This window comes from Propithecus coquereli, unplaced genomic scaffold, assembly GCF_000956105.1.
Source record: "Propithecus coquereli isolate 6110/MARCELLA unplaced genomic scaffold, Pcoq_1.0 Scaffold415, whole genome shotgun sequence".
NCBI classification, from domain to species: Eukaryota; Metazoa; Chordata; class Mammalia; order Primates; family Indriidae; genus Propithecus; species Propithecus coquereli.
This window is the reverse complement of record NW_012149897.1, coordinates 1,063,638-1,090,853: the sequence shown is the minus strand read 5'-3', so window position 1 is coordinate 1,090,853 and position 27,216 is coordinate 1,063,638. Positions and strand designations below refer to the sequence as shown.

The window sequence follows — 27,216 nt, the reverse complement described above, 5'->3', positions numbered from 1 at the left end:
GCTGGTCTTGAACTCCTGACCTTGAGTGATCCACCCACCTCGGCCTCCCATAGTGCTAGGATTACAGGCGTGAGCCACCACACTGGCCCTGATTCTTTCCTTTTTGAAATTCAAGATTAATACCATTGGAAGAGTTAATTGTATGTAGCTTTTACGGAACCCAACTTGCTCTTTGGGAAGTTACTTCGTGACTGTTCATGTTTTCAAATTTCAGCTTTATTTCCCCATGAAAATCTTGAGAACTTTCACGTGATTCAGTATTTAGAGATGTCAGTAAATTTGCATAGTGCCTGTCTGTAAGCACCTTTGACATTCACATGCTGTCAGATTGCTTCATTTTTGGCCTTAGCAAGATTAGGGCTGTCTCTTTCTCCATCCTCTGAGCCAAGACTTATTTCATTATTCTGAAGTTTTATAAAACACACATACATTCCCAATGCACACTTTTTGGGGCTCTTTGTGATTCTTATTAGAGATATAAATCAGGAAATAGCAAAAACAAAAAACAAAAAAAGACCCCAAAAAACACCAGTCTTAAAGAATGAGTGGGTTAGTAAATACTGCTAGTTAATCCTTCCAAGACTCTTCTGGGAGGAGAATTGCACTGGGGACACATAACCACCAGCTCCACCTCCTTGTCTTGGACACCGTCTTGTTCGCCCATCACCTTCTTTACTGCCAGCACAACAAGGTAAATTAACCCTTGAAATTGAAGACATTGCCACCTCATTATGATTTTCTCCATCTAAATCCCTATAATTACATTTTAAAAGTCTATATGTTAGTGATGCCTATATAATTGACCCTCTGTATCCATGGTTTCTGCATGTGTAGATTCAATCAATTGTGGATCAAAAATATTTGTTTAAAAAATTGCATCTGTACTGAACATGTACAGATTTTTTTCTTGTCCTTGTTTCCTAGAAAATGCAGTATAACAACTATTTACGTAGCATTTACATTATGTTAGTTGTTATAAGTAATCTTTAGATAAAGTATATGGGAGGATGTACATAGGTTATATGCAAATACTATGCCAATTTATATCAGGGACTTGAGCATCCTCGGATTTTGGTATCAATGGGAGGTCCTGGAACCAATCCCTCATGGGTAATGAGGCATGGCTCTACTTCTTCAGGTTTTGGAATCAACCTAATTTCAGAATAGGACCTGAGATTGATAGTCTTCATCACATAATTTTTTTGAGACAACCTAGAGATCCACAAGACTCAGCTGGAATACCACCTGAGGGTTATTGGGTGCAACAGATGGTAGGCTATCAGGCCAAGTAAATAGACAGCTCTAGGAAATGTATAGGGTCTCTTTTATGGCTGTGGCTTAGCTGAACATGTTTACCAAACTCCAGAATCCAGGCTGGTTCATATGAAAAATGATACAAGGATCTTCTTAATGAAGGCCATTTCCAGGCCTGTTTGAATGTCGCAGCTGATAGGAGGGGAGTATTATTTGGTGAAAGAGCAATATCTGCAGAAAAGCAGTGCCAAATAAAATAGTTACTTGGTTTTCTGGGGCATCAAAAGTTATCAGATATCTTTAACTTCCATGTATTTATATAGTTTTGAGAGTTTCTCTTGGAGTTGATTTCTAGTTTTAATCTACTGTGGTCTGAGAAGGTACTTGATATGATTTCTATTTTTAAAAAAAATTTAATGGAGACTTGTTTTGTGGCCTAACATATGGTCTATCTTGGAAAATAGTCCTTGTGCTTAAGAGAAGAATGTGCATTCTGCATATTTTGGGTAGAGCATTCTGTGAATGTCTTTTAGTTCCATTTGTTCTAGAGTCCAATTTAATTCTAGTGTTTCTTTTTTGATTTTCTGCCTTAATGATCTGTCTAGTGCTATCAGTTGAGTGTTGAAGTCCCCCACTCTTTTTGTATTGTTGTCTATCTCTTTTCTTAGGTCCAGTAGTATTTGCTTTGTGAACCTGGGAGCTCTTCTTGTTGAATTGATCCCTTTGTTATTATATAGTGACCTTGTGTTTTTTTACTGTTGTTGATTTACAGTCTATCTTACCTGATAAAAGAATAGCTCCTCCTGCTTGCTTTGGTTTACATTTGCATGGGATATTTTTTCTACCACTTAACCTTGAATCTATAAAAATTTTTACAAGTTATGTGTGTCTCTTAAAAGCAGCAAATATTGCACTGTGTTTTTTATCCATTCTGCCAAATTTATATTTTTTAAGTGGGGCATTTAGACCATTTACATTCAAAGTTAATATTGATATATGAGATACTGTTTCAGTCATCATTTAGATTGTTACCTAGTTGTTTTGTTTTCTCAATTGCGTTACTGTTTAATAAGCTCTGGCAATTTTATACCTTCAGCTGTTTTTATACTGGCATGTAGCAGCCTTTCATTTTAATGTTTAGAACTCATTTCTTGTAGGGCTGGTATAGTGATGACAAAGTCCCTTAGCATTTTCTTTAGGGAACTTTATTTATACTTCATTTATGAAATTTAGTTTTGTGGGATGCAACATTCTTGGCTGACAGTTTTCTGTTTAAGAAAGCTAAAAACAGAACCTCAGTCCTATCTGGCTTGCACGGTTTCTGCTGAGAAGTCTGCCATTAGTCTGATAGGATTTCCTTTGTAAATTGTTTGATACTTTTGTCTCGCTGCTCTTAGGATTTTTTCCTTCACATTGACTTTAAATAATCTGATGACTTATGTGCCTTGGTGAAGGACTTTTTGCAATAAATCTTCCATAAGTTCATTGAGCTTCTTGTATCTGGATGTCTAAATATCTAGGAAGCCCAGGGAAGTTTTCCTCAATTATTCCCTCACGTAGATTTTCTTTTGCTTTTTCTTCTTCTCCGCCAGGGATTTTGTTCATTTCTTTTAATTTTTTTCTTTAGTCCTGTCTGCCTGGGTTAATTCTAAAGCCTTGTCTTCAAGCTCTGAAATTCTTCTTCTGCTTGATCTAGTTAAAACTTTGCACTGTATTTCCACTATATTTTGTAATTCCCTAAATTAGTCTTTCATTTCCAGAAGTTCTGTTATGTTTTATTTTAAATACCTATCTCTTTAGTGAATTTTAATTTATGTTCTGATTATTTTTTTGTTTGTTTCTTTGTGTTAATTTTTAACTTTCTTGGATCTCATTGAGCTTACCTACAATCCATGTTTTGAATTCTTTATCTGTCATTTCAGAAATTTTCCTTTTCACTTAAATCCATTGCTGGAGAGCTAGTGTGATCCTCTGCGGGTGTTGAAACAGTCTGGTTTTTTTCATACTGCCGAGTTCTCATGCCAATAGTTCCTTCTCATCTGGACACGTTCCCGCTTTTTATTTTTGAATTTACTTTTGTTTGGATGGGACTTTTTTATTCTTTTGTTATTTTATTTTATTTTCCCCCTTTGAGGGTGTGAGTGTATTGTATGTTGTGTTTGGTTGTTTGGATTTGATTTTGAGAGCTTTCAGGGGGCCAAGGTCTCTGTATGAGTTGCTGGGTTGCCTTTGCATGGTGGCTTTCTCAGAGACTGATCGTGGTAGAGATGTACAGGTTATATGAGTGGCCTTGCTACCTTCTGCAGTATTGGAATTATAGAGGTCTCAAGTAGTTTATCTCATTCTCCAGCATTATGCTCTTCTGACAGCAGGTATTAAGTTGGGTTGTGTTTTTCAACCTCCAGGGCCAGTAGGTGGCACTTTCGAGTAAGAGCCAGCTGTAGCAGAATCCAGCAGGTAGGTGTTTAAACTTTGTTTACAGTGAGGGGTTCTCTGTTGTCTCAGGTGATGGACTGGTCTGTGGCAGGAAAGCAATCTCCTTCCCTATTATGCCCCTGTCCTGGGGCTCATGACTCCCAGTTCAGTCAAACCCTTTCATATATCTCTAGGCCACGGTGTCTCTGAGAGCTGCAGAAAATGCCTTTCCTGCAGCTCTCTGCCTAAATAGTTTTAGAGCAGAACTTCTTTCCTCAACCCAAAACAGACAGCTTTGTAACTCACCTGTTCTCCTCTGTGGGGAACACCACTTCTCTGTGTAGACAGACAGAGGTGCACTTCCTTTTGGCAGGTGCAGGTGAGTACCCACTGTGGTGTTGCTGACAATTTGGGTCTACCGTACCTCAGACCTCTGGGAGAGTGTTCAGGTGCCACAGATACTAGACTACGTTAGGAAATCCTAAGGCTCTAGGCCCTTGGACAGCATGCTTGAGTCCTAGGGGGGACCAGACCAAGACCGGGTTGGTGAACTTGTCCTCAGGCCTCCTTGGGTTCAGGCACTGGCTGGATAGAGAGGGGTGGGGTGATCTGATCCAGAAGAATGCTCAGGTAGGGGAAGGACTGATGTATTGCCAACCTGCCACTGCGCAGGGTGAGCCCCTCTCATGGGATTAGCAAAGGCAGGCAGCTGTGGGGCCCACAGGCTGCTCACACCTCCCTCCCTCTGCAGTGCCAGAGGCCTCTGTCCTTCAGGGTCACAAAAGTGCCTGGATTCCCAGCTCCCTCCTTGGCCTTGCAGCAGGGATGGTGGTGGAGGCAGCTCAAACCATTGGGAACTGAACTCCCAGAATGGTTGCGGGCTGCAACTAGAATGCTCAGGCAGGGGAGAGGAAGTTGTGCCACAGACTGGCCTCTAGGGAGGGCAGGTTCCTCTCAGTAGAGGCAGGCAGCTGGGGGTGCAGACTGCTCACCTTGCTTTCCCTCAGCAGTGGCAGCACTGAGGACGTGCAAAAAAACCTACAAAAGTGCTTGCCCCTCCTGCCCGCTCCCTCAGTGGCCCTGTGGTTGTGGTGGCAGCCACACAGGTGGTATCCCCAGAGCAGAACAGAGACCTCTGGGGACTGGGCTCTCTGAATGCCTCAGGGCTCAAAAGCCTGTGGGGCTCACTCTCGAGCAATGCTTCTGCATTCCCTCTAGGAAGCCACTTGCTTTAGTCTGGAGGCCTGCAAGGGCTAGGAGGTTCTCCTGTAGCTAGGATTTTAAAAGTCCGTGGGAGGAGTGCAGAAACCCAAGAATCTCTCACTCACGCCTTACCCCCATCAGGGATCTTCTCTTGTCTTCCTATCAGTCCCAGCCAAGCAGGGTGTCTGGCTTTGCTCTTCTCTGCTTTCCAATCTGTGTCACTTCTCTAGTGGCTTTCTCTATTCTCTCTTAGACTATCTATTCAAAGCATGAATATCCACTCACTAATTTTGACCCCTCTCTGTGGGAGAGGTACGCACTAGTTGCATCTTGAGCCAAGCGTTCTAAATGTAAATTTAAATAGCCATATGTGACCCGTAGCTATTGTACAGCACAATTGCTGAAGAATTTATAGCATCAGAAAATGTACCAAGTAAATGCACTAACCCATGGGATTCAACATTCTAAATACCTCCTTTCTGTAATGGGCCAAATGGTACTTAGAAATAATGCAGCATCATTTTTGATAGATGTTAAGATGGTCATCAAAAAAGAGAAAAAAATCAACATCCACCTAAAACATTTATAATTAATAATAGGGATTATTCTCTAACCTATGCTAGGTTATTTATGTATCTGCTTTACAGATATATCATCTATTATTTTCACAAGCATTCCAAGTTAGATTTTTTTCCCATTTCATATAAGACAAACCAATTTAACATAACAAACCCAAGGTCCCACAGCCAGTAAGTAGTGGCGCTAGATTCTGAACCCAGGGAGGGTTCTTCACTGAGGCATCTCTCCATGAACCTTTCCCACAGAGTCTTCCAGAGCACTGCGCATGTTTCCCTAGTTATCACTGGGAGACAGGGCAGGACCAAGAACATGAACCCTGGCACCACACTGCCTGATTTCAATCCTGCCTGCCTCTACTACTTACCACCTGTACAAATTTGAGGAAGTTATTTAATATCTCTGAGCCTCCATTTCCTCATTTTAAGGTGAAAATTATAAACATACCCATTTCATCAGACTGGATTAAATAAGTTAAGATGCCTGGCGCACTATTTGAACTATCTGTATTTGCCGTCATCATTATTTCTAATTTGAAAGGCACTGCCATTTATGTTAGGATGTTGATTTGATATGATGTTAAATGAAATAGGGACATACTTTGGGTATGCTTCCCTGGGAAATAAGAGAGACTCTAATAACTGAGATAATTCAGGAAGAAATACCCTGCTGTTCAGCCACTTTGGTGTCTCCATCACTAGGATTACAAAGTTTCAGAGCCCACGAGCTGTGGCCAATTCCTCCTATCTTTCCTTTTCATGTTACCCTTATAGATATCTCCTTTGGTGTCTTTGATTGGTTCTGAATGCTGAGCAGTGACAAGCACCAACACAGCTGGAAAGGGCTGTAAGATTCACTGTTCTGTCTTCCAGCAGGGAATTATTGCCATGGATACCAGTATCAGAGGAAGACTGGGGAACACTCTTCACTTGCCTCCTGAATGTCTGACAGCTGTTTCTGGCAAGGCCAATAATGAGTGTGCTACTGGCTTTATATGAGACGAGAGACTGATCTACAGCTCTTTTGTTTTGTTTTGTTTTTGTTTTACCACAGATGGCCTCTGCCCAAGATGCCAGGTATGGCCAGAAAGACTCCTCTGATCAGAATTTCGACTACATGTTCAAATTGCTCATCATCGGCAATAGCAGTGTGGGGAAAACGTCTTTTCTGTTCCGTTATGCAGATGACTCCTTTACATCTGCATTCGTCAGCACAGTTGGGATCGATTTCAAAGTAAAAACTGTATTCAAAAATGAAAAAAGAATCAAGCTTCAGATTTGGGTAAGTGGCTTTGAACTGGCAGTGTTCTTCAGTCCAGGGTAATGACATGTAAGTGTGTAAGAGAAAAACTTTCTGCCTTGCTCTGTTCCCATGGCGTTCGTAAGCCTCAGTTTCCAGCTTCTTTGCTGCAGAACATTGTGTTCCAAAGATAGTGGGAGTGATACCTCTTTAAGATGTGGAGACCGAATTACTATGTCTCGTTGTCAAGTTTTGCTTTTTAAGAGTCTTCAGAAGAAAAAAAATCCAACCTCTATCTCTTTGGTGGTGGAAGAAACACTCAATGAGATGTCTGGCTCTGCCTTCTGTGATCTGCGTGACCCCGAGCAAGTCTGTGAATCTTTCTATGCCACTTTTTTGTAATCTATAAAATAGGCAAAGAAGATCTGGCCTTTCAGGTTACAGGAAGCAACCTGCCCTGGGCATTTTAAAAAAGAAGGTGAACAACCAAATATAAGGAAAGCTTAAGTTTAGACCCTTCCTAAAGCCCCATATATAACTTTGAACATAGTCTATTTATACTTTGCAGATTTTGTGTCTTCAGCTCTAAGAGCTGTGCTTATCTATACACTCAAATAAAATAAAACAAATGATACAAAATATTTATGTGAAACATGGTCTTCCTTTATAGTAGATTCTCCACAAGTTTTGAGACCATTTGGCTAGTTTTCTGCCTCTACGTACCCCCAGAAGAAGAAGATCAGAGGTTCCGTAACTAAATGATTGGGGTAAATTTAAAAGACCAGTGAGCAAGAAACAGAAGAAAAATGTATGTGGGCAATAGATCCAAGGTAATATAAGAGATGAAGTAACCAAAAAGACTTGACTTTATGTAGTCAATATTTTATGGACATTGTAATATGTACATAGAATGTTTCAATAGTCAGTTTTGGCTCCTTTTTCTGTTCATTTGTACCCCTGCCACTCAGATTGATTTAACGTGTAATTAGGCATTTCTCAAGAGGTATTTCCTACCTCCTTCTGAGATGTTTCCAACAACTACCTCCATTTGGTGCCGGTGCCAGGATTAATTTCTAGGACTAATGATAAACCTCCCTTCTTAGATACGGAATGTTGAAAGACAAAATCCTAGAGTGCAGCATTTAAACTTATTTAAAAAATAAAAGAGCCCTTCACTAAAATATCTACATAGACTGAATGGCCTTTAAACCTTTTACAGGTCTTATTAAAATAGATATTTAAAGTAAAATTTAAAAATGCAGACATATTCATAGACAGGTGTCCTCTTATGTAGTTTACAATAGATTGTTATTGTTTTACTTTTTCTAACTCTGGAGTCTTCCGAGTCTAATTAGAACTCACATAAAAATTTGGACAAGTAGGCCCTGGGCTGGGCATCTCCACTGCTCTACCATTTCCCAAAGCCATTTTTGCTGGGAGGGTCCCTCTTTAGGAACTTGACCTCAATCAATGTGGCTACCAGTCACACACTCCTGTGTATGGAGACAGAAGGATTCATTGCTTCACATCTGGGTCCCGGTTCACTCTTTTTCTTTTGAGCTTCAGGCAACCAATTGTCTTATGATAAATTTCATATTAAGGTTTAAGAAAGGGCCCTTAAATCTCAGAGGCTTTGGTGAATTGAAAATTAAATTAATTTGGTAACTACACATCTCTTAACTCTATGACAATGTTCTTTCTGCTAATATGAAAGAACAATCACTCTCGTAGCTGACAACTCATAGTTTCTCCTCTCTTCTTTGTGTCTTAGAGGTATTTAAAAATGGTTGTTGTAGTCATTTAGATAAAACGTCAACGTGATGTGATGATGTGTTAAGCCAGTCTTATAATTTCTAGCAATTTTTCAATTTAGGTTTTTGACAGTTGTTGGAGTACAAAATCATCTGTCCTTAATGTAAACCAGATATATTTCGAATAACATAAATTATTTCTCATGCTCAAAAAATATTTTCCCTAAAACAATGCTGATACTAGGCCAGAGCTAATTCATTCACCTTTTTTGGGCACTGAAATAAGTTATTTCTGTCTATGTCTTATTTCCGGATGAATGTGGCTCTTCTCTCAGCCAACCAAACTCTCTGGCATATCATTCTTTTCAAGTTTGCCTCTGATCTTCCATAATCCACCATTTTTCTAAAACCTTCAGGGCTCTTCACAGCCACTCCAACCTGGGACCTCATTCCAGGGCCTCCATTCTCCTGCTCTGTGGACACCCAACTCCCGTCAGAGGTCAGACACTGGAAATCCATAACTTTCCCTCTCCTTAGTCACAGCAGTAGTTTAATGACCATTAATATCATCACAATTAAAACATAATCTCATTTCTTTCTCTTTAGGTACATTAAGTGCTCCTAAGGCATATATGATTCTGGGGGTGTGAAAATTAGTTTTACACAACTGTATAAACAACTGGCCTAGAAGATTGTGAGACATTCAAAAGAAGTACCAGACAAAGATTTTGTGCTTGTTGAACTTGTAGTATAGTTGGAGAAAGAAATTAACATTCATAATTATGTACTTCTGCAAGAAAATACCAAATTATAAAAATATCATACATAGACAGCATTTATTAAATAGATATTAAAATACCGTATGCTAGGCCTTATCTATACCTCATCTCTAATTCTCACAACCACCCAACTTTGTATTTTTATTATTTCTATTTTACCTGAGAAATCTGAAGATGGGACAAGTTAAATAACTCATTTAGGGTCACACATGGGAAGTGGCTAAGAGGACATTTCCAGGCTAGGTCTAATGATTCTAATGCTGAGCTTGTACCCCTTCACCATGCTGCTATAATTAAGAAGAAGTCTTGAATATGGTATTGGTTCTGTGAAGATGGCAATCTTGGGTGATGCATTTGGGATGTTGAAAAGATGTTGAAAGAGGTGATCATCACAGTGAATTAAGTCATGTGGGGGAGGATATAATAAGGAGTGGTATGCTTAAGTGTAGGCATTCCTGTAATAGTTCTAGGGATCCTAGCTTTATGCAATAATATAAGCGTGCTGGAAAATATTTAGTTATGTATAGTTATGATTGTTTAACAGCTTTGACAAGCTGTTATATTATTTGTTATATATAATATATTCCCATATATTATTTGGGGATATATTTAACACTGATAGTTGGTCATCTCATTGTGTTTTAATAACCAATTAACTGTTCTTCCCAACTTATAGTATTCTTATGCACTTCTATTAATGTGTAATTAATTAATTAAGATGTCCGCATCATCTTAGGCTGTTATATATTTCAAAACAAAAGAGCAAAATGGTTTCATGGTATGAAAACCATCAAGGATTAGTACACTGTACCATTACCTTTACCAAAACAGGTTTCAGATAGTGATATGATTCAGATCACTCTATTAATTTTAAGCTGCCCATAAATAGAACTGTTTTCAAGTTAGGAAATCAAGACCTAGAGAGATTAAGTGATTTGACCTTACCTCACAGTTAGAAACCAGAGCAGAGCCTAAAATTCAGGTCTGCTGCTACCTGGCCAGTCTGATTTCTACTATACAGTTCACTCTCCAGGTAAGTGTTGTGTTACAAAAATTGTGATGAATCTCACATCTGTGTTGTCAGTCAGTGGAATCCACTAGGCATACAAAGATCAAACTTGAGGCCATATTTCAAGTAGTATGTCTAATATCGGGGGGAAGAGCCTGGATGGGAAGGCTCTCCTGTTTTTCACTTGATGGTTTGCTGTTTTTCCATGTGCTGCATAGGGATTTTCTAATTCCACAAACTGAATTACTGAATTTGTGACAGTTCATATTCAAATAAAGCATTTTAACAGCTACTAGACACATTGACATCTCTTTCTTGACATGTTATGCCTCCTCATTGTAGAAGTTCATTACTGTCTTGGAATGAACTTGTTTAGAGAAATATCATCATTCATTTACACTTAGTTATAAACTTTGCATTCCATTGGTATATATTTATAAATCTCTCTATCCTTTATTATATCACTATTTCTTATTACATTTTTATTTTATTATAATTTTTATGATTCTCAAATAAAAAATTTTCAGAACTTTAGCTATTCTAAACATTTGGGCTGGCTCTCTTATTTTTTGCCATTAATGCTATTATGAATATATTGGAGAGAAATTTGGAGTGGTTTTTCACTTTAATTATAGGAAAATATTTCACAGCTGGGATCTATATTTTGCTTCTAATTTAAAAAACAGTTTAGTCTTGAGAAAGGCTATGTTAAATGGATTTTTTTTCCCAAGGAAAAGATTGAAAAATAGTATAGTATCCATTACTGAGAAGAATACCACCAGTATTTATTTTCAGTGTCTAGATTACTAGTATAAGAACTTTGAGGCTTAGAGAAATATTTGCAGACTAAAGAATCCTAACAGTTGTTGAAATTTGACTGTCTGGGTGGCCATATTTGACAGTGTGGTTCCTCTGAGTAAATGACAAATTTCTTTGCTTCAAGAAAGGACAGGGATTTTCTTGTTCATTTGAGTTTACACTGTTCAAATCCAAAACTTAGGATTGACTCTAACTAATGTAAGCCTCTCCAAGAAAACCCACAGCTCAATTAAAGAATGTAGGTTTAAAATGGTCAGGGGCAAGACAGGTGTGGTGGCTCACACCTGTAATCCCAGCACTTTGAGAGACTGAGGCAGAAGGATTGCTTGAGGTCAGAAGTTTTAGACCAGCCCAGGCAACACAGCAAGACCCAATCTCTACAAAAAATGAAATAAATTAGGTGGACATGGTGGTACATGTCTGTAGTCCCAGCTACCTGGGAAGCTGAGCCAGGAGGATCATCTGAGGCCAGGAGATTCAGACCACAGTGAGCTACTGCACTGTAGCCTGGGTGACAGAGTAAGACCCTGTCTGTAAACAATAATAATAATGATAATAATGAAAAGGGCAGGGGCAAGTTGGCAGAGGGGATTATTGTTTCCTTAAGAATTAGAATAAGCTTTATTATTTTTACTTTCTCCTTTTCCTTATTTTTCCTCTCCCTCCGTCCATCTTTCCCCCTTTTTATTCCATTTATGAGCTCTGGCCTGGCTGAGTTGATGTTCAGAGGCCAGGGCTGCATAGAGATGTACACATCGTGCACTGAACAAGGAGCCAGCCAACAAGTCAAGATGGGCTACTGTCAGCTGGGGCACCCCTTGCTGAGCCTTGTGCACTCAGTCAGAGCTGCGTGTACCTCCAGGAAGGGAGAACTTTTCCTTTCCATAAAGGTGCCATCTGCTCATCAATTATGTGTCTACTGTTCTGCCTACAATGAAAGGGGATTCTGATTCCCATATAGCAACCACATATGCAGGCAGTAGACACGTCAGGATCTAATGAAGGAGGTGGGGTAAACCAAGTGAAGGATGGAAGCTCTTCCTTCCCGGTGGAGGCCTAGAGGAAGAGGGCTGTTAAAATAAAAGTATTATTATTATTTAGATATGACACAGCCAACAGATAGGGAGATGACTGTCAAGGAAAAGATAGTTATACTAGCAGATCCCATGAGAAGGACACATAGTTGAGGGTAGGTGAGGCACATGGGGAACGGGGGAGTTACCACTGGAATCCATCAGGAGGCAGAGGGAGGGGAGGAGCAGTGAGCAAGAGCCTCTAGTGTGGTTTTTGCAGGAAAGAAGGGGAGAGGCAGGGTAGCAGGTCTAGCGTTGTCTAGTGTGAATAATTTCAGCAGGCTCTGGGACATAGGAGCTATCCCTAGTTGTCTGGCACATGGCTGTGGTGTGATTAGGGCAGGTAGACAGTAGCCCAGAGTGTGAGAGCCCCATAAGGGAGGTGTTTGGGGGTGCGGGCTCTGGATTGGTTGGTTTGCTTTTGAAAAGAGCACTCCTGTAAGTTGTTTACTGTCTCTAGGAATTGGCTAACCCTGGGAAGAGAAGTCCCTCCAGGATCAATGAGTTCCCAGATGTCAAAGCATCAAAATACAAAAAAAAAAACAAAAAAAAAAACCCAAAACAAACCATAGTCAGTATGGAGGGCAGGTTCTTGGAGCCCTAGGAGTGGCCTCTGTCACTAATCCCACGCTGACAAATGCTATGATTCCAACACTCTTACCACAGGCTCAGTGCATTTTTGGGTCTCAGTATTTGGAAACCTAGAATATTGGGTCAGCAAAAGATCTTATGGATTTTCTGGCCCAACTTCCTCATTTGAGAATGCTACTAGTAATAGCATATTTCATCAAGCCCAGTGCTAACCTGTAAAGTAAGCACTTTGTGTTTATATGCATTTGAGAATTTATTTTTTACAACAACCCACTGATGGTAGGTGGTATAAATGAAGAAACAGAGAATCAGAAAGCCAAAGTGATTTGCCCAAGGTCACATCTAGGATATGTAACTAGTGGAGTATTGAGTCCAAATCCCATGTGCTTGACCCATAGTCCAGGGTGGCCAAGTGATTTGTGTGAATCTTCAGGGATCCAATACTTTTTCCACACTATGTCATTGTTCGATATCTTTAGTATTCCCTTATTACCTGCCCAAGATATTATTTCTAGTTGCAGAAAAGAATCAGTTGTTTTGCTTGGAACTTACTATATACTGGCATTAGCGCTTTGTGCATTATCTGTCTTGTGTTTAAAACACATAGATATGCACCGAAGGAGGAACTGGAACACATCCAATTAAGTTCTTCCTGCACATTTCTGGAACACCCGTCTTCACTGTTGGGGAACGTGCGTGCAAAGAAGTGTGTGTGGAAGAAGAAGTCTGAGTAAAATGGAATGAATCCCTGTGGGAAAATATTTTTGCCTGTACTACTTGCATGTGGTGCTCATGTGGTCTAGTTGCCCTGCAGGATGGTGTTCGAATCCTCTGGTCTATTTATAAGGAACCAACATTCTCTGCCCAGGCGAGCGCCTCAAGAAAACCAGCGAAGCCAGTGACAGCTGCCAAGACCATTCTTGGTGCTGTCATTTGTATGCTCTTTTCCCCCATCACATTTCTTTTAACTTAGCATCTGCTTTTCCTGAGAGATTGAGAAAGGCAAGATTTGGTTTCACTCCTGAGAGGAAGCTGATACTGTGTGTGAAATGTCAAGATGCATGAAAACATTCACTCTGTCAGGCAGCGGAAAGCAGCGGCTCCCGCATCCCGCTGTGTTTAAACCACTCTTCACAGCACTGACAAAATACAAAGGATGGTAATGACTTTGTTCCTGGCCTGGTAGAGCTTACCAGCTATGCAGGAAGACAGGAAAACAAATGTGGAAGACAGGCTCACCCTGTGGATCCGTAACTATTCTCTGCTGAGGGGCAGAGTGGCCCCACGACTCGAGCAGGGACCAGGTCCAAGTGCTGCTTCTGATTCTCGCTAGTGGGGTGACCTCAAACCCTAACTTCTCTGTGCTTCGACTCACTCATTTGTGAATTGGGGGGGGGATAACACCTACCCCTTAGCCATTAAGTATTTGCTGTTATAAATACTTATACTTAGTTCAATACTGGGCATGAAACAGGCACTCAATAAATGTTAGTTTTCTTCTTTTCTAAAAATAGTGTACTGACATTTAGATTTTTGTACTCAAGTAATTTAATTGAATCAAATACTTGTTGGGTGCCTACCGTGTGCCAGGCACTGTGCTAGGTGTTGGGGACAGAATGGTAAAGGATGCACAGGGTCTGCCGTAGGAAGCCAACCATCTGATGGCAGATAGAAGCCCATTGCTGTTATAAACGGTCCGAAAGGCCTGAGCACAGGATACGCAGGAAAGATGCCTAACCCAGTCTTGGGGACTCTGGAAAAGTTTTCTGGGAGCATCTATATCTGAGCTGAGAACTGACAAATGAAAAAAAGTTATTTGTTCATTCAGTCACTCACTCAGTCAGCATTTATTGAGTTTTTACTATGTGCCAGACACTGTGAAGGAACTTGGGATTGAAAGTAAATGCATACAAAAAATATATAGATTATGATAAGCACCATGGAGAAATAATAAGCACACTCCGATAAATGAAACACAAGAACAGGGACAAGGAAACCTGTTTTAATTAGGTGATCAATGAGAGTTTATGCAAGATGATAGCTAAGCTGAGCCCTGGGGAAGAAGAGGGAACCAGCCATTTGAAGGATGAAGGTGAGATTTCACTTTTGAAAGGGGAGAGAGAGAGGTATGTGTTTTTGCTTGTTTGTTTGCTTGCTTTTTCCACCACAGTTTCTACATATAGCATTTATTGCCTACTGTTTCTTTCTCAGATCCAGACTTTCCTCCCATTTTGCCCTCCATTTGAGCAGGGATGAATTTAGACTATCAGGGCCTGAAGCTTTTACTGTTTGCTGATCCTTCCTAAGGAAAAATATTTTTAGCACAAAAATATCTTACTTATGCAACAGTGACAGAAAGCAGATGGCCATGTGAACACATGGCTGGGGTCACTTGGAAGGAACCTAAAGCCTAATCTTCAATCAGCTTCATGGTAATTCACCTCTACCTTTGTGGAAAATTTACCTATATGGCTATAGGGACTGAAGGTTGTATGTGGAGGAGGAGAAGCAGCTACATAGTGCAAAAGGGCAATGCACAGTGCGGACTTGTGGGCAAGGTGTGTCAAGATAGTGGGATATAGAAGGAGAATCAGGGAAGGAGACTGGATTCCAGGCCTCTCTGTGTAATCTTGGTGCAAATAACTGTATCTTTGTAGGCATCAGTTATCTGATCTGTAAAATGAAGGGAATGAATTCAACTAAAAAAAAAACAAAAAAAAAACTGGCATTCAATGATCTCTGGTGTGTAATGTGCCAGGTATAGCTGTGCATGCTTTACAGGTAGTAAGTCATAAAATCTTCACAAAAACCCTATGAGATAGATGCTGTTCTTTTCTTCAGTTTACAGATAAGGAAAGTGAGGCATAGAGAGTGTGAATGCCTTGCCCGAGGTCATATAGCTAACAAGTAGTTAACAGATCTGAGCTTGGAGCTTTATCTCTTAACCCATTCTGCTGCAACCTTATTCTAGAATTGCTATGTTTGAGCAATTGCTCTGAACCAGCCACTGTACATATTTTATTTGCAATGCTTACAACCTTGGAATGTCAGTGTTAATATCATTCATTTTAAAGATGTGAGGAAACCGATTCTCAGAGAGGTTAAATAATTTTCCCTGGTCACATAGCTCTCTCCACTGCTTTAAACTTTATAACTCTGATTAAAATAAAAAATCAGAATGTAGCCAACAATCCATGGAGAAAAAAGTTTTTCTAGAAATATGTAAAGTAAACATGGACAAATCATGACTTTATATTCCTTCCAGATTGATATCTTTCGTGATCCTCCAATCAGCCTAGTGCCTACAGGACTTTGATCCCAAGTTTGCTAAGCAGCTCTCAAACCTTCTAAAAATTGAAATGCCACCAGAAAGAATGGCATAACTGAAGTTCCGGAACCTTCAAACTGCCAAAACTTTAAACAAATTAAATTTTTTAATTAAAATCCTTCTAACATGTATTGCACGTTTGTTTACCTTAGGAGGACAAAAAGCAAATAAGACCATGAAAGATAAGCCAAACTGACTCTTAGGATTATCAGTATGAATCCCTTGAGGAGGACTACTTCACTTTGTGGTCATCCAGTGATGTTTTCTGTATTCTTAGGTTTACTTGCATTTTTTTGTTTTCTTTCTTCAGTGTCTGTCACCCTTCATGTGTCTGGCTGCTTTCCTTTCCTGTTCTAATTTTTTACTTTTATTATATTGTTTTCTTATAAGCCATATTCATTGTTATTGTTAACCAAATTGAAAAAAAAAGTGACTCAGAGTGTGAGTATGAAAATCGTTTTTATTAATATTCACGAGCTTTCGTGTACGGGTACTGGGAAGTCCAATTGGATCTCACAGAAGCCTCCCTTTGCTACTGTATTATAATCTCCATGTATTTACCATCCAACATGTTTAACCTGCCTGAACACATTGGTGTTAGTTTGACATTATACCTATTCTAGACTTACTTGGTGTTAAATTCCCCTAAGACAACAATACCATGTAGTGGTTTAGTGATTAAGAATGGGCTTCAAGGCCAGGCTGTAAGACTTACGAATGCTGTGACCTTGGGCAAGTTGGTTAACTTCTCTATGCCTCAGTTTTTTCACCTGTAAACTGGGGGTAATAATATCATCTTATTGCAAAGAGTAAACAATAAGATAAGGTTATTAGCACAGTACCTAACGCATAGTAAGTGCTTGATAAATCAGTCATCATTATTTCTCTCAACATCCTTTATTTTACCAATATGGAGTTCACTTATCTAATATCTTACTTTCTGGGATTGCAAATAGATTTTTTGGGCCATAAATTGTCAGTTCTAATACCCACAAACATCTATATGAGGAACTTCAATTTTGGTTCCGTGGCATAATGATATGTACAAGCCTACTGACGAGGGGAAGTATATTCTGGAAGCCTGAGTTCCCCTCACAGACCACTGGTAAATTTTAATAGGCCCAAGTGCAGTCAGCTGTGCTGTTGAGGTGTTTCCTGGTGTTTCAGAGCCATCTGTGCATTTAAATAGAGCCATCAACTGCACAGGGAAGGCAAACCCATACAGCATGTTTATTAAATGCTCATAAAATTGATGTCCTGCCCTAGAACAAAATAATTATAAATCATTGGATTCATAGAGAGCTGTTATTCAAATCCTGGAATATAATTTCCTCAGGATACTGCTCAGTGATGCCAGTAGCTACTGGCCTAAGATGTGAGCTGTGTCTATGCCACCAAGTCACCTGTTGTTATTTTTCTGCTGATTCATTTAAAGTTACACTGAACTGACCAGTTGTTCCGGCATTATATAAATGCAGCTGAAATTAGGTACAAATTAAGCATTTAATTACTATATTTTTGTTTCTCAAGTCAGATTTAAGGAAAAAGCACAGCATTTTCCTGGCTTAGTTTCAGGAATGTTCTTCTTACCCTTCTGCTTTTGCACCTGTAACACTAAGTTTGCCAGTCGTGGACATTGTCATCGTGGCCGCTCATTAGCAAGATAAACGTGATAGCAAATGTGAGCAATTGATACAAATCACTTTGCTCAAGCTGCTGATGGATATGAAGAAATAAAAAGCAAGGTATCCACCTTCAAGGAGTTTACAATCTTTAAAAACAACTAAACCGATTTTAGAATCTTTGTAAAGTATCATGTACAAAACAATGGCAAATAAACTAATATAAAAGTACAAAGGAGACGTAAAATTGAAAAGAATTGAAGTATGTAAAATATCAGACAGGGTTTGGGGAAGAAATAAAAGGGATAATTTAGAAGAATTTAATGATTTACGAAGGCGTGTGTAGGGCTTAGGGAGGTAATAAGGGATGGTGCAGACCTGAGCTAGCATCATAGTCATTACCAAGCCCCTCCTCAAATGAAGGGAGCAGGGAGGGAGTAGTTACTAGGCCCAGGAGACAACTGTAGCTGTAGCAGTAGGAGAGGGATATTAGAACACAGCCACTACCAATCAGTGTTACATCAGGGAAGTACAAGGGCATGCACCTGACCTCTCATACAGCCTGTCCTCTGATCTCTGACCTGTGCCTCTCATTGGCTGAACCCACCTAGAGGTTAGCCAATAAGGGTGGGAACTTCTGTACTTTAGTAGTTCATAAAAGTTAGCTTCGTAGAGTACAGAGTGGGGTGAGATTGGGTAAAGAGTGGATCTGGAAGGCAAAGAAACACATCCAGCACAGTGAGAAAGGTAATTTTTGATGAATATTTCCTGTATAAAAGAATTTGATTATCAAATGAGAAGGCATAGAGCCCCAATACGTGTTTTCGGGAAATTTAATTAGATATTATATGGCATTGTCTTTTGATGTTCATACCCCTGATAATTTGAATAATATGGTAAGTTTTACAGTTTCTATTTTGTTTTGCTTGTGCTATCCATGTGGTCCCCCTTAATTATTATAGTGAGTTTTTATCTGATAATTCTATTGAAGGCTCAAGCAATTGCTAATGAATTGGCACTTTGAACACATATATGGCTATTATTGTCTGCTTCATAAAGAAATAAAGTAGTTTTCAGTTAAAACTGGGTGAGTGTCTGCATGGAAAAAAATGCCAGGGAATCTGGGTCCTTTATCTAACCCTCCCTGAGATGTTCCAATATCCTCTGAAAAGGAAAAAAAAAAAAAATGGGCTGAGAACTTCAGTAACAAAAAAGCCAATGAGACTTATGGCTTAGTCCAGAGAGCCCAGGAGAGCCTGTGAGCCCTGCAAGGGAGGGGATTCAGAGCCGGCCTTCTGTTCTGTGAGGCTGAGCACACTCCCTGCTGCATGAGCAATGCTCCCAAACGCCAACCGCTGATTTCTGCCTCTGACAAATGTGCCACCAAAGGAAGATCAAGGCAATGTGCTTTTTAATAAAATTAAATTTATTCAATTTTAAGAAACACTTTAAATTAAAATAATATTATTTATTATAGTTAATTCCTTTCATTCTTTTGATGGATGGTAGATTTTTTAAAAATCTTTCTTGGGAAGAAAATGGCAATCGTCTCTCAATTACCCATTTGTATTTATTTATTATTAACATCATTTTGGTCTTAGAAGCCCAGAATATCTGGGAACCAGTGATGGGGGAGGTACAGTGGTATAGACCCCCCCTGGGTCTGGAGAGAAAATAGCCGGAGAGCCAGGCAGTGGCTGTGTTTTACCCTGACAACTCCTGGTGCAGTTTTGTCTTAAAGCATCAGACATTTGTGAGTGATTTCTATGTGCTATGCAAAGTGCTCAGCTCTGAAGACAAGGGAGTCGAGGGTTTTTAAGCTTTCTATCTTCCAGTGACTTACAGGATAATAACACAGAAACAAGTGTGGAAATAAACGAAGACCAACAAGCGTAGCTATAGCAAGGGAGTCAGCCCCTGTTACTTGCATTTTGGCAGAAACTCAAAGGCAGGCAGAGGAGTGGGAAAGATTTATACTGGAAAAAAGGAGAACCTTCGGGTATGCCCTAGTTGGAGGCTGTTGGCGTGGAAAAGCTGTAGCTGCGCTAACTAGATGCAGGCCATCCTATGTGATTGGCTAAGGGCGCACATTTGGCATGTTTTGATTGGTCCTAAATTGGAAGCAAGGATGAAAACTAGGGAAGCTGTTAGTTATTAATCAAGTCCTGGCCCTTTTGGGCTGATTGTTACAGAAGTTTTTCTTTAGCTTCCAGGATTGTCACTAGTTAGAGCAGTCTGGCTTCCTGCAAGTCTCACTTCTGGAAGGCTGGCTTCCTGGTTTTTATTATAGATAAGGAGGTTGGTTTCCTAGGCAAGTTGCTGCAGGTTGTGTATCAAAGTTCTATTTTTATATATGATCTGGCTGTTGTCCATTTATATATTTAGTCTCTTACAGGTAAGCCTAACAGAGGGCCAACTTGAATAAGAGAAATGAGAGAGACAGCACAAAGAAAAAATAACGGGTTTGGCGTGTCTGATAGTTCAACTCCGGGCAAATTATTTATAATGTACTGATTTTCATTTTCTATAAAATGAGGATAATATTTGCCTTGTATGGTTGTTTTAAGAAATGCTACAATATATGTTATATGCATCTTATAGTGTTCTCATATTTTTGGACCCATTTACACTCTCAGAAATTGTTGAGGACACCAAAGACCTGTGTGTGTGTGGGTTATACCTATCGATATTTACTGTATTATAAATAAAACTGAAAAAAATGTAAAATATTAGTTTAAAATAACAATAATAAACCCATTGCATGTACACCTAGATATATTTTTAATGAAAAATAACTACATTTTGAAAAACAATAAAATTAATGAGAAGAGTGCCATTATTTTACATTTTTGCAAATCTCATTAATATCTGGCTTAATAGAGGACAGCTAGGTTTTCAAAGCTGCTTTCTCATTCAATCTGTTCCAGTATCACACACCATGTAACCTCTGGAAAACTCCGCTGTACACTCATGAGAATGAGAATGAAGAAAGCAAATAAAAACTTAGTATTATTGTGAAAGTAGTTTTGACCTCAGAGATCCTCTAAAAGGGTTTAGAGACCCTCAGACCACATTTTTAGTACTATTGCCCTAGGCTACAGAACGTGCTCAGATAAATTATTAATAATACTAGCCAAGGATTACGGCAGTGTTGGCATATATTACAAGGGGCACTTCTTTATAGAGAGGTCCATCTTTATAAAGAGGCCTTAAAGTCGATGATTAGAAAACTCCCACATGCTGGCAAATTAAAGACAGGAGGTCTTCTGACAATACGTGGCTGATATGGTTTGGATGTTTGTCTCCTCCACATCTCATGTTGAAATTTGATCCCCAGTGTAGACTGTGGGCCTGGTGGGAGGTGTTTGGGGGATGGGGGTGGATCTCTCATGAATGGCTTGGTGCTCTCCCACAATGAGTGCGTTCTCACTTTGCTACTTCACAGGAGAGATGGTTGTTTAAAGATCATGAGCACCCCCTGCTCCCTCTTTTGCTCCCTCTCCCGCCATGTGACACACCTGCTACCCCTTCACCTTAATTGGAAGCTCCCTGAAGCCCTCACCAGAAGCAGATGCTGGCACAATGCTTCTTGTACAATCTGCGGAACTGGGAGCCAGATAAACCTCTTTTCTTTATTAATTACCCAGCCTTAGGTGCTTTCCTGGAAGCCAGGTTTGAGGCTCAGGGCAAAGAATGCAAGTCTTGCAATTGGAAACTGAACCAGAAAGAAGTTTTTATTTTTCAGCAGTATGTGAATGAGAGAATGAGTAAAGGACAGCACAAATGCATGCCCTATATACCTAGCTATTTTCAACCATATGGCAACAACAAGTACAAAGGACTGGAAAGTAGGTCCCATGGGCTCACCCTCACTGCTCAAATCTGGCTCACTGGAGCAGCAATCTCCCCAATTCTGGGAAGGGAGGAAGGCGATGAATGTGATGAACCCTCCTTCCCCCAACCTCTACTTAGTTTGCACACTGGGGAACTGAGTGGAGAAGCCATTGGATTTCTGGCAAAATTTTGAGCAACAGGGAGCATAGCTGTTGAAAAGATGCTCCTGGATTCTGAAACCATAGTCTTTCAAAATTTATCAGGAGCTAAATGTTGATTTACATGAAGTTATGCATGACTGATAGACTAATATATCAAATATTCTAATGGTATTTGAAATTTAAAATAGTAGTTTGTTAACCAAAAGAATGAATGAGATTACAGCAGCAAGTTGAATGGTGGGGTCACCTTCCCTGGATTCTTCAAATTATACTCCCCGGTTATATAAATCATTTCATTTTAGTTAATCCAATAGATCTGTTCTTCTATTTTGAGAAAGAGAAAAGTAAAGAAGTTCTCCCTGCCACTCCCTGTTCAAATTTTACAAAGCAATTAACCTTTGGGTCAAGACAAAGCTCAGAAGACTTTTATCTCTACCATTTAATTTATCACAAATTTATAATCAATTGGAAACAAGAAAGTGAAAATTGAAAGCATTTTTCTCATTTTGCTGGCTTCCATGAATGTTGTAACAAGGTCTTTATGTGTGGTTTTGAGAGTAAAATTCTAAATTGAGTCTTGTAATGGCATAAAGACTGAAAACAGAGACTAGAGGAGAGAGGCTCCCTTACTCAGAGACTGGTGAAAAATCAAGACCTGCTGAGACCATTTAGCCTGGCCTCTTGATGACAATGACTCTAGCAACATGAAGGCAATTCTGTACTCAGGAGGCACTCAAGTTTGCAAATGGGCTGATCTAAGAATGTGAGAGAGATTCATGTATGAAAGCAACCAGACAAAGAAGGCTATAGAAAGTAGGGGCTTGAGTGAACAGTGATTTACACTGGGGTTTATAAGCACCATTGTTTTCCAGAGGAGTGTCTGGTCAATGACTTTAGCGTAGAAACCATGGTATCTTCAGGCCTTAAAGTGTGGTCCTGAAGTCAGTTCCTTGTTAGAATCATTTGGGGAATTTGTTAAAGATGTAGATTTTGAACCTCATCTCAGGCCTACTGAATTAGAATCTCTCTGTAAATAGAACCAGGGAATACGGATTTTCAATAAGCTTCCCATACGATAACTGCCATTGTAAGGAACAGGTCCCAAGTGGCCTAAAATGCCTCTTATCACATTGTGTCTGCTAATGCAGACTGAAGGCAAGATTGGGGATAGATCTAGGCAGACTAAGGTACTCTTCTCAGACCTCCACCTGATTTATGGAGCCAGAAAACAATCTTAGGTTGGCCCAAATATGGCTGCTGGCTAGAAGCCTATTCTTTGGAGTGGCTGGGGACAGAGATATAGGTGCCTGAAGAATAGCATCGCTATTCTTAAAGGCTTAGGGCTTAAGCTTAAGGGTTTAAGGGCTCTATCATATTGTACCTGACAATGGGTCTTCTTGCTTTCCCCACCAACTTATCACCCTTTCCTTTCTTTATGACCTCATGCAGTCTCACTTCCAAATGGTTGCTAACTTTGTTTTTGATTCTTTCTTTGCCCTCCTATTTGCTACATTCTTAGATATTGAAGTCTAGAAGCATTTTCTCTCAGTTCCCCTTCAACTAAGTTTTCTAATCTGAATAGTACATGAACCAAAATGGGGAGGTTTCAGTACTGTTTCTATCTCAACCAAAGATTTTTGGCATTTGCCACAGTGATTTTCAAATGTCTCTTAAGTCATGGAGTGATGTCTTCAAAGGAAGGCCTATGCAAAATTCCAACAACTAGTGGGAACTGACCTGTTCAAGGAGGGTAGGAAGCCCAGAGCTTCATTTGTTTAACTTCCCAAACTCTTACCTGGACAAAAGCAGGGAGGGCTCAGCCTAAAATAACCACTGCTCTAAAGTATCTTTTAGGATCGGTGCTGGGAAACATACAGACACATCTCTCATGACTCCATCTATGGGGTCAATCCCATGGAAATATGGTAGATCTTATGGAAGGAGCCCAGGGTGTCTTAAAATTAGGCAATAGGAAGGAAAGTATAGGGAGAGGCATAGGCTTAAGATATCTCATGGACTCTACCCTAATCCTAATATAATCTGTGTATTTGTGTGATGAGAATTCAGTAGTAAATAGTGCAAGGAAAAACATTTAATATCAACACTTTTTCCAGATAGAGAATAATAACAAATCAAGATGAAAGCAATAGTTAAAGCCTGCCATATCTGAATAAAAGTTGTATTAACAGATATGTGGACAATCTGTCATTCTGATTTTGATTTTTCTTATCTGTCTCCTCCACTAAATTATGAACGTCCATAGATTATGGACTGTGCATTATTTAACTTGGGAATCTCAGCAACTATCATGATTGGCCCACAGGAAATATTAGGACATATTGAATACACGAATAAGTATAGTTATGTCTAACAGAGTTATGATCATGCTTATTTACTTTATAAATATTTAGTTGTAAAGCTTCTGCACAGCAAAAGAAATAATCAAGAATGAACAGATAATCTGTGGAATGAGAGAAAATATTTGCAACTATACATCTCATAGGGGAATAATATCCAGAATTTATAAGGAACTCAAACAACTCAACAAAAAAATACCAAATAACCCCATTAAAAAGTGGGCTAAGGAGATGAATAAACATTTTTCAAAAGAAGATAAATGGCCAACAGGCATATGAAAAAATGTTTAACATCACTAATCATCAGAGAAATACAAATTAAAATAATGAGATATCATGTTACACCAATCAGAATAGCTATTATTAAAGATAAAAAACAGTTGTTGGCAAGGATGTGGAGAAAAGGGAACTCTTATATACTATTGGTGGAAATATAAATCAGTATTTCTCTGGAAAACAGTATGGAGATTTCTCAAAGAACTAAAAATAAAACTACTATAAAATTCAGCAATCCCACTACTAGGTATCTACCTAAACAAAAAGAAATCATTATAACCAAAAAATACTTGCACCAATACGTTTATTGCAGCACTGTTCACAATAGCAAAGATATGGAATCACCATAAGTGTCCATCAATGGAGGATTGGATAAAGCAAATCTGGTATATATACACAAGGAAAACTACTTGGCCATAAAAAGAATAAAAATGTGTCTTTTGCAGCAACACGTTAAATGAAACAACTCAGACACAAAAAGACATATCACATGTTCTCACTTATAACTGAAAGCTAAATAATGTGTCCCACATGGAAGAAGAGTATAGAATGATGGATTATAGAGAATTGGAGGGGTCGGAGGAGGAGCTGGTTGATGAGAGGTAACTTGGTACAATGTGAGTTACTCCAGTGATGGAGGCACTGAAGGCCCTGACTTCACCACAGTATAATACACCAATGTAGAAAAATTGCATTTATACCCCATGAATATATACAAATAAAAAGGAAAAAAAATTTAATTACAAAGTTTGTACTCCTAAACTTTATTAACATGTTTTTAGTTCTCATAATCATCACCATTCTTCCTTGCTATTATTGCAGTTGTTCAGGTTGAGGGATATTTATTAATATCTTTGAAAAGTTGGAGGAAATATTACACAAGGAAAGATTGCCTGGAAGAACTCTGCCTCCCAGGAGCCAGGATAGCATTCTGATTAGAACCACAGGCCCTGATGTCAAATTGTCTGGTTTCAAATCCTAAATCAGCTTCATTCTAGAGGTTTCCTAAATTCCCTCAATTCCAATTTCTTCATCTGCAAAAAGCACAATTAAGATACCTACCTCATATTATGAATATGAGGAATAATCAGAGTAAAACATGTACTTAATTTAACACCGAACCTTCTAAAGACTCAAGTAATATTAGTTCTTATTTGTGGCTTGGACTAGAAAAAAAAACTCAACACCCAATCTTAGAAAGTTGTGCTTTGCCATTTTGAAACTTTCCCCTGTTAATATAAGATTGCTACATCAGAGTGCCCCACCATCACCACCTAGGGACATACCTCTCTGACTCCCTACCTGAAAAACATCGAAAGTCTGTAAGATGCTGCCGATCCCCCACTCCCCCAATTGTATACACTTCAGGCTCCACAGAACCTGAGTCTACCCTTGTTCCCAGGTCAGTGGGAAAAAATGCTGAGGCAGTTTAGTAACAATACATTGGAGGTTAACAATCTTCTTGCAGAGGAAATAGTCATTCAAGAGAAAGACTTACAGTTGGACTAAAACAAGAATCATAAAGATAGTGAGGAAGGGACAGAATGTGAAATAATTTATGCTACAGAGCAACACTTTTCATTTCAAGTTCATTGTTGAATTCAATTAAATTTGGGTGCCACAGTAGGTGTATGTTTGATGTAAAAGCACTCCAAGAGGTTACAAAGAAATTTATTGTCTCTATGTTCAGCATGAGTTGCAGGAATGAGACACTCAAGCTATCACGTGTCCATAGACACAACACTGGAATACTAGTCTGTGTGTAAAGGTAATCAACTCTACTCCATTTTCCCTGAAAACAAATTAAGAAGAGATGTGCTAAAGTAATGGAGTGAAAAGCTTGTGGTCAAATGCCTAAAGAAGAATGTCTTGTTTTGTCAAACATGGGGAGTTATATGGGGAAGGTCGCAATTCATCCCTAATGGAAACTTTCCAAATGAATGCATCTTAATATGGGTACAATGGTTTAAAGAATGTAGAGTAATAAATTGATCACTTATTAATATAAAGGCTCCTGCCTTCAAGAAAACCTTTTTTTGAGTTGCATCATCTGTCATGCAGAATAGATTTCTGTAGAAACCATTACAGGAATGGTTTCTACAGAATTGGATATTTTTAAGCCGAGCAGAATTGTCAACCTGTGAATCAAAATCAGACTAATTGCGACTGGACTTAGAAACCCCCTGGGACTTGGCTGGGACAAGTGCCTATTAGGACCAGAGTGTGTACATCCTGGGGTTCTCCCTGACTTCCTCCTCTAGCCCCTGAGGCTGTACTTTAAGGCATACCTTACCCTTAGAACAGTTGTCCCCTAGCATTAGTATTCTTTCCTGAAACAGGTTGTCTCAAACCTGCAAACTTACAACAGCCAAAATAATTACTTATTATTTTGCCTCCACCCCTCCTTAAAGACCAGTTCTTCTTTGGTGAGAGGAATATACAAAATCAAAACATACTTATTCACTTGCTAAGTTTCAAATAGATCTTCTACCTGGTCTTCCTGGTATCCCAATTTCCTGTAACTAAGTTCCTTTATATTCTATCCCAACTCTCTAGTAGATGGGTTCAATGTTTGGACTCCATCCACATCCACCAAATTCTTCCTCCAGTCTATTTTAAATTATGTTAAGATCATTGTGCCAGCCTCCTCTAATGAGGAAAGATCAAACAAAGAGAATAAAATGTGCCAGACCAGGATGAAAAATGAATCACCCATAAAATGGTGAATCATACTCTTTGAACTTGTCTCCTTTTCAATTTCCAGGGGAACATTGTTATAGTGAGAAGGCAGTGACAGACCACCAAAAAGAAAGGAAGAGCATATGAGAATTTCCACTTCCTTATTTGGGGTTATGTCAAAGCCATTCAAACACATTCTTCTCAAGTTCATGCCTTTGTATAATATTCGAACATTGAATATATCACACTA

General features: G+C 39.2%; 1 protein-coding gene across 2 annotated transcripts in view; it reads left to right on the top strand.

Annotated features, from left to right (window-relative positions):
• The window catches only part of RAB3C (RAB3C, member RAS oncogene family), a 304,856-nt gene that overhangs the window by 32,700 nt on the left and 244,940 nt on the right, over positions 1-27,216 (top strand). For both annotated transcript variants that reach the window (XM_012653150.1, XM_012653149.1), the window contains exon 2: positions 6,502-6,729. In XM_012653150.1, coding sequence (XP_012508604.1) covers positions 6,502-6,729 — 228 coding nt within the window. The remainder of the gene's footprint in view (positions 1-6,501; positions 6,730-27,216) is intronic.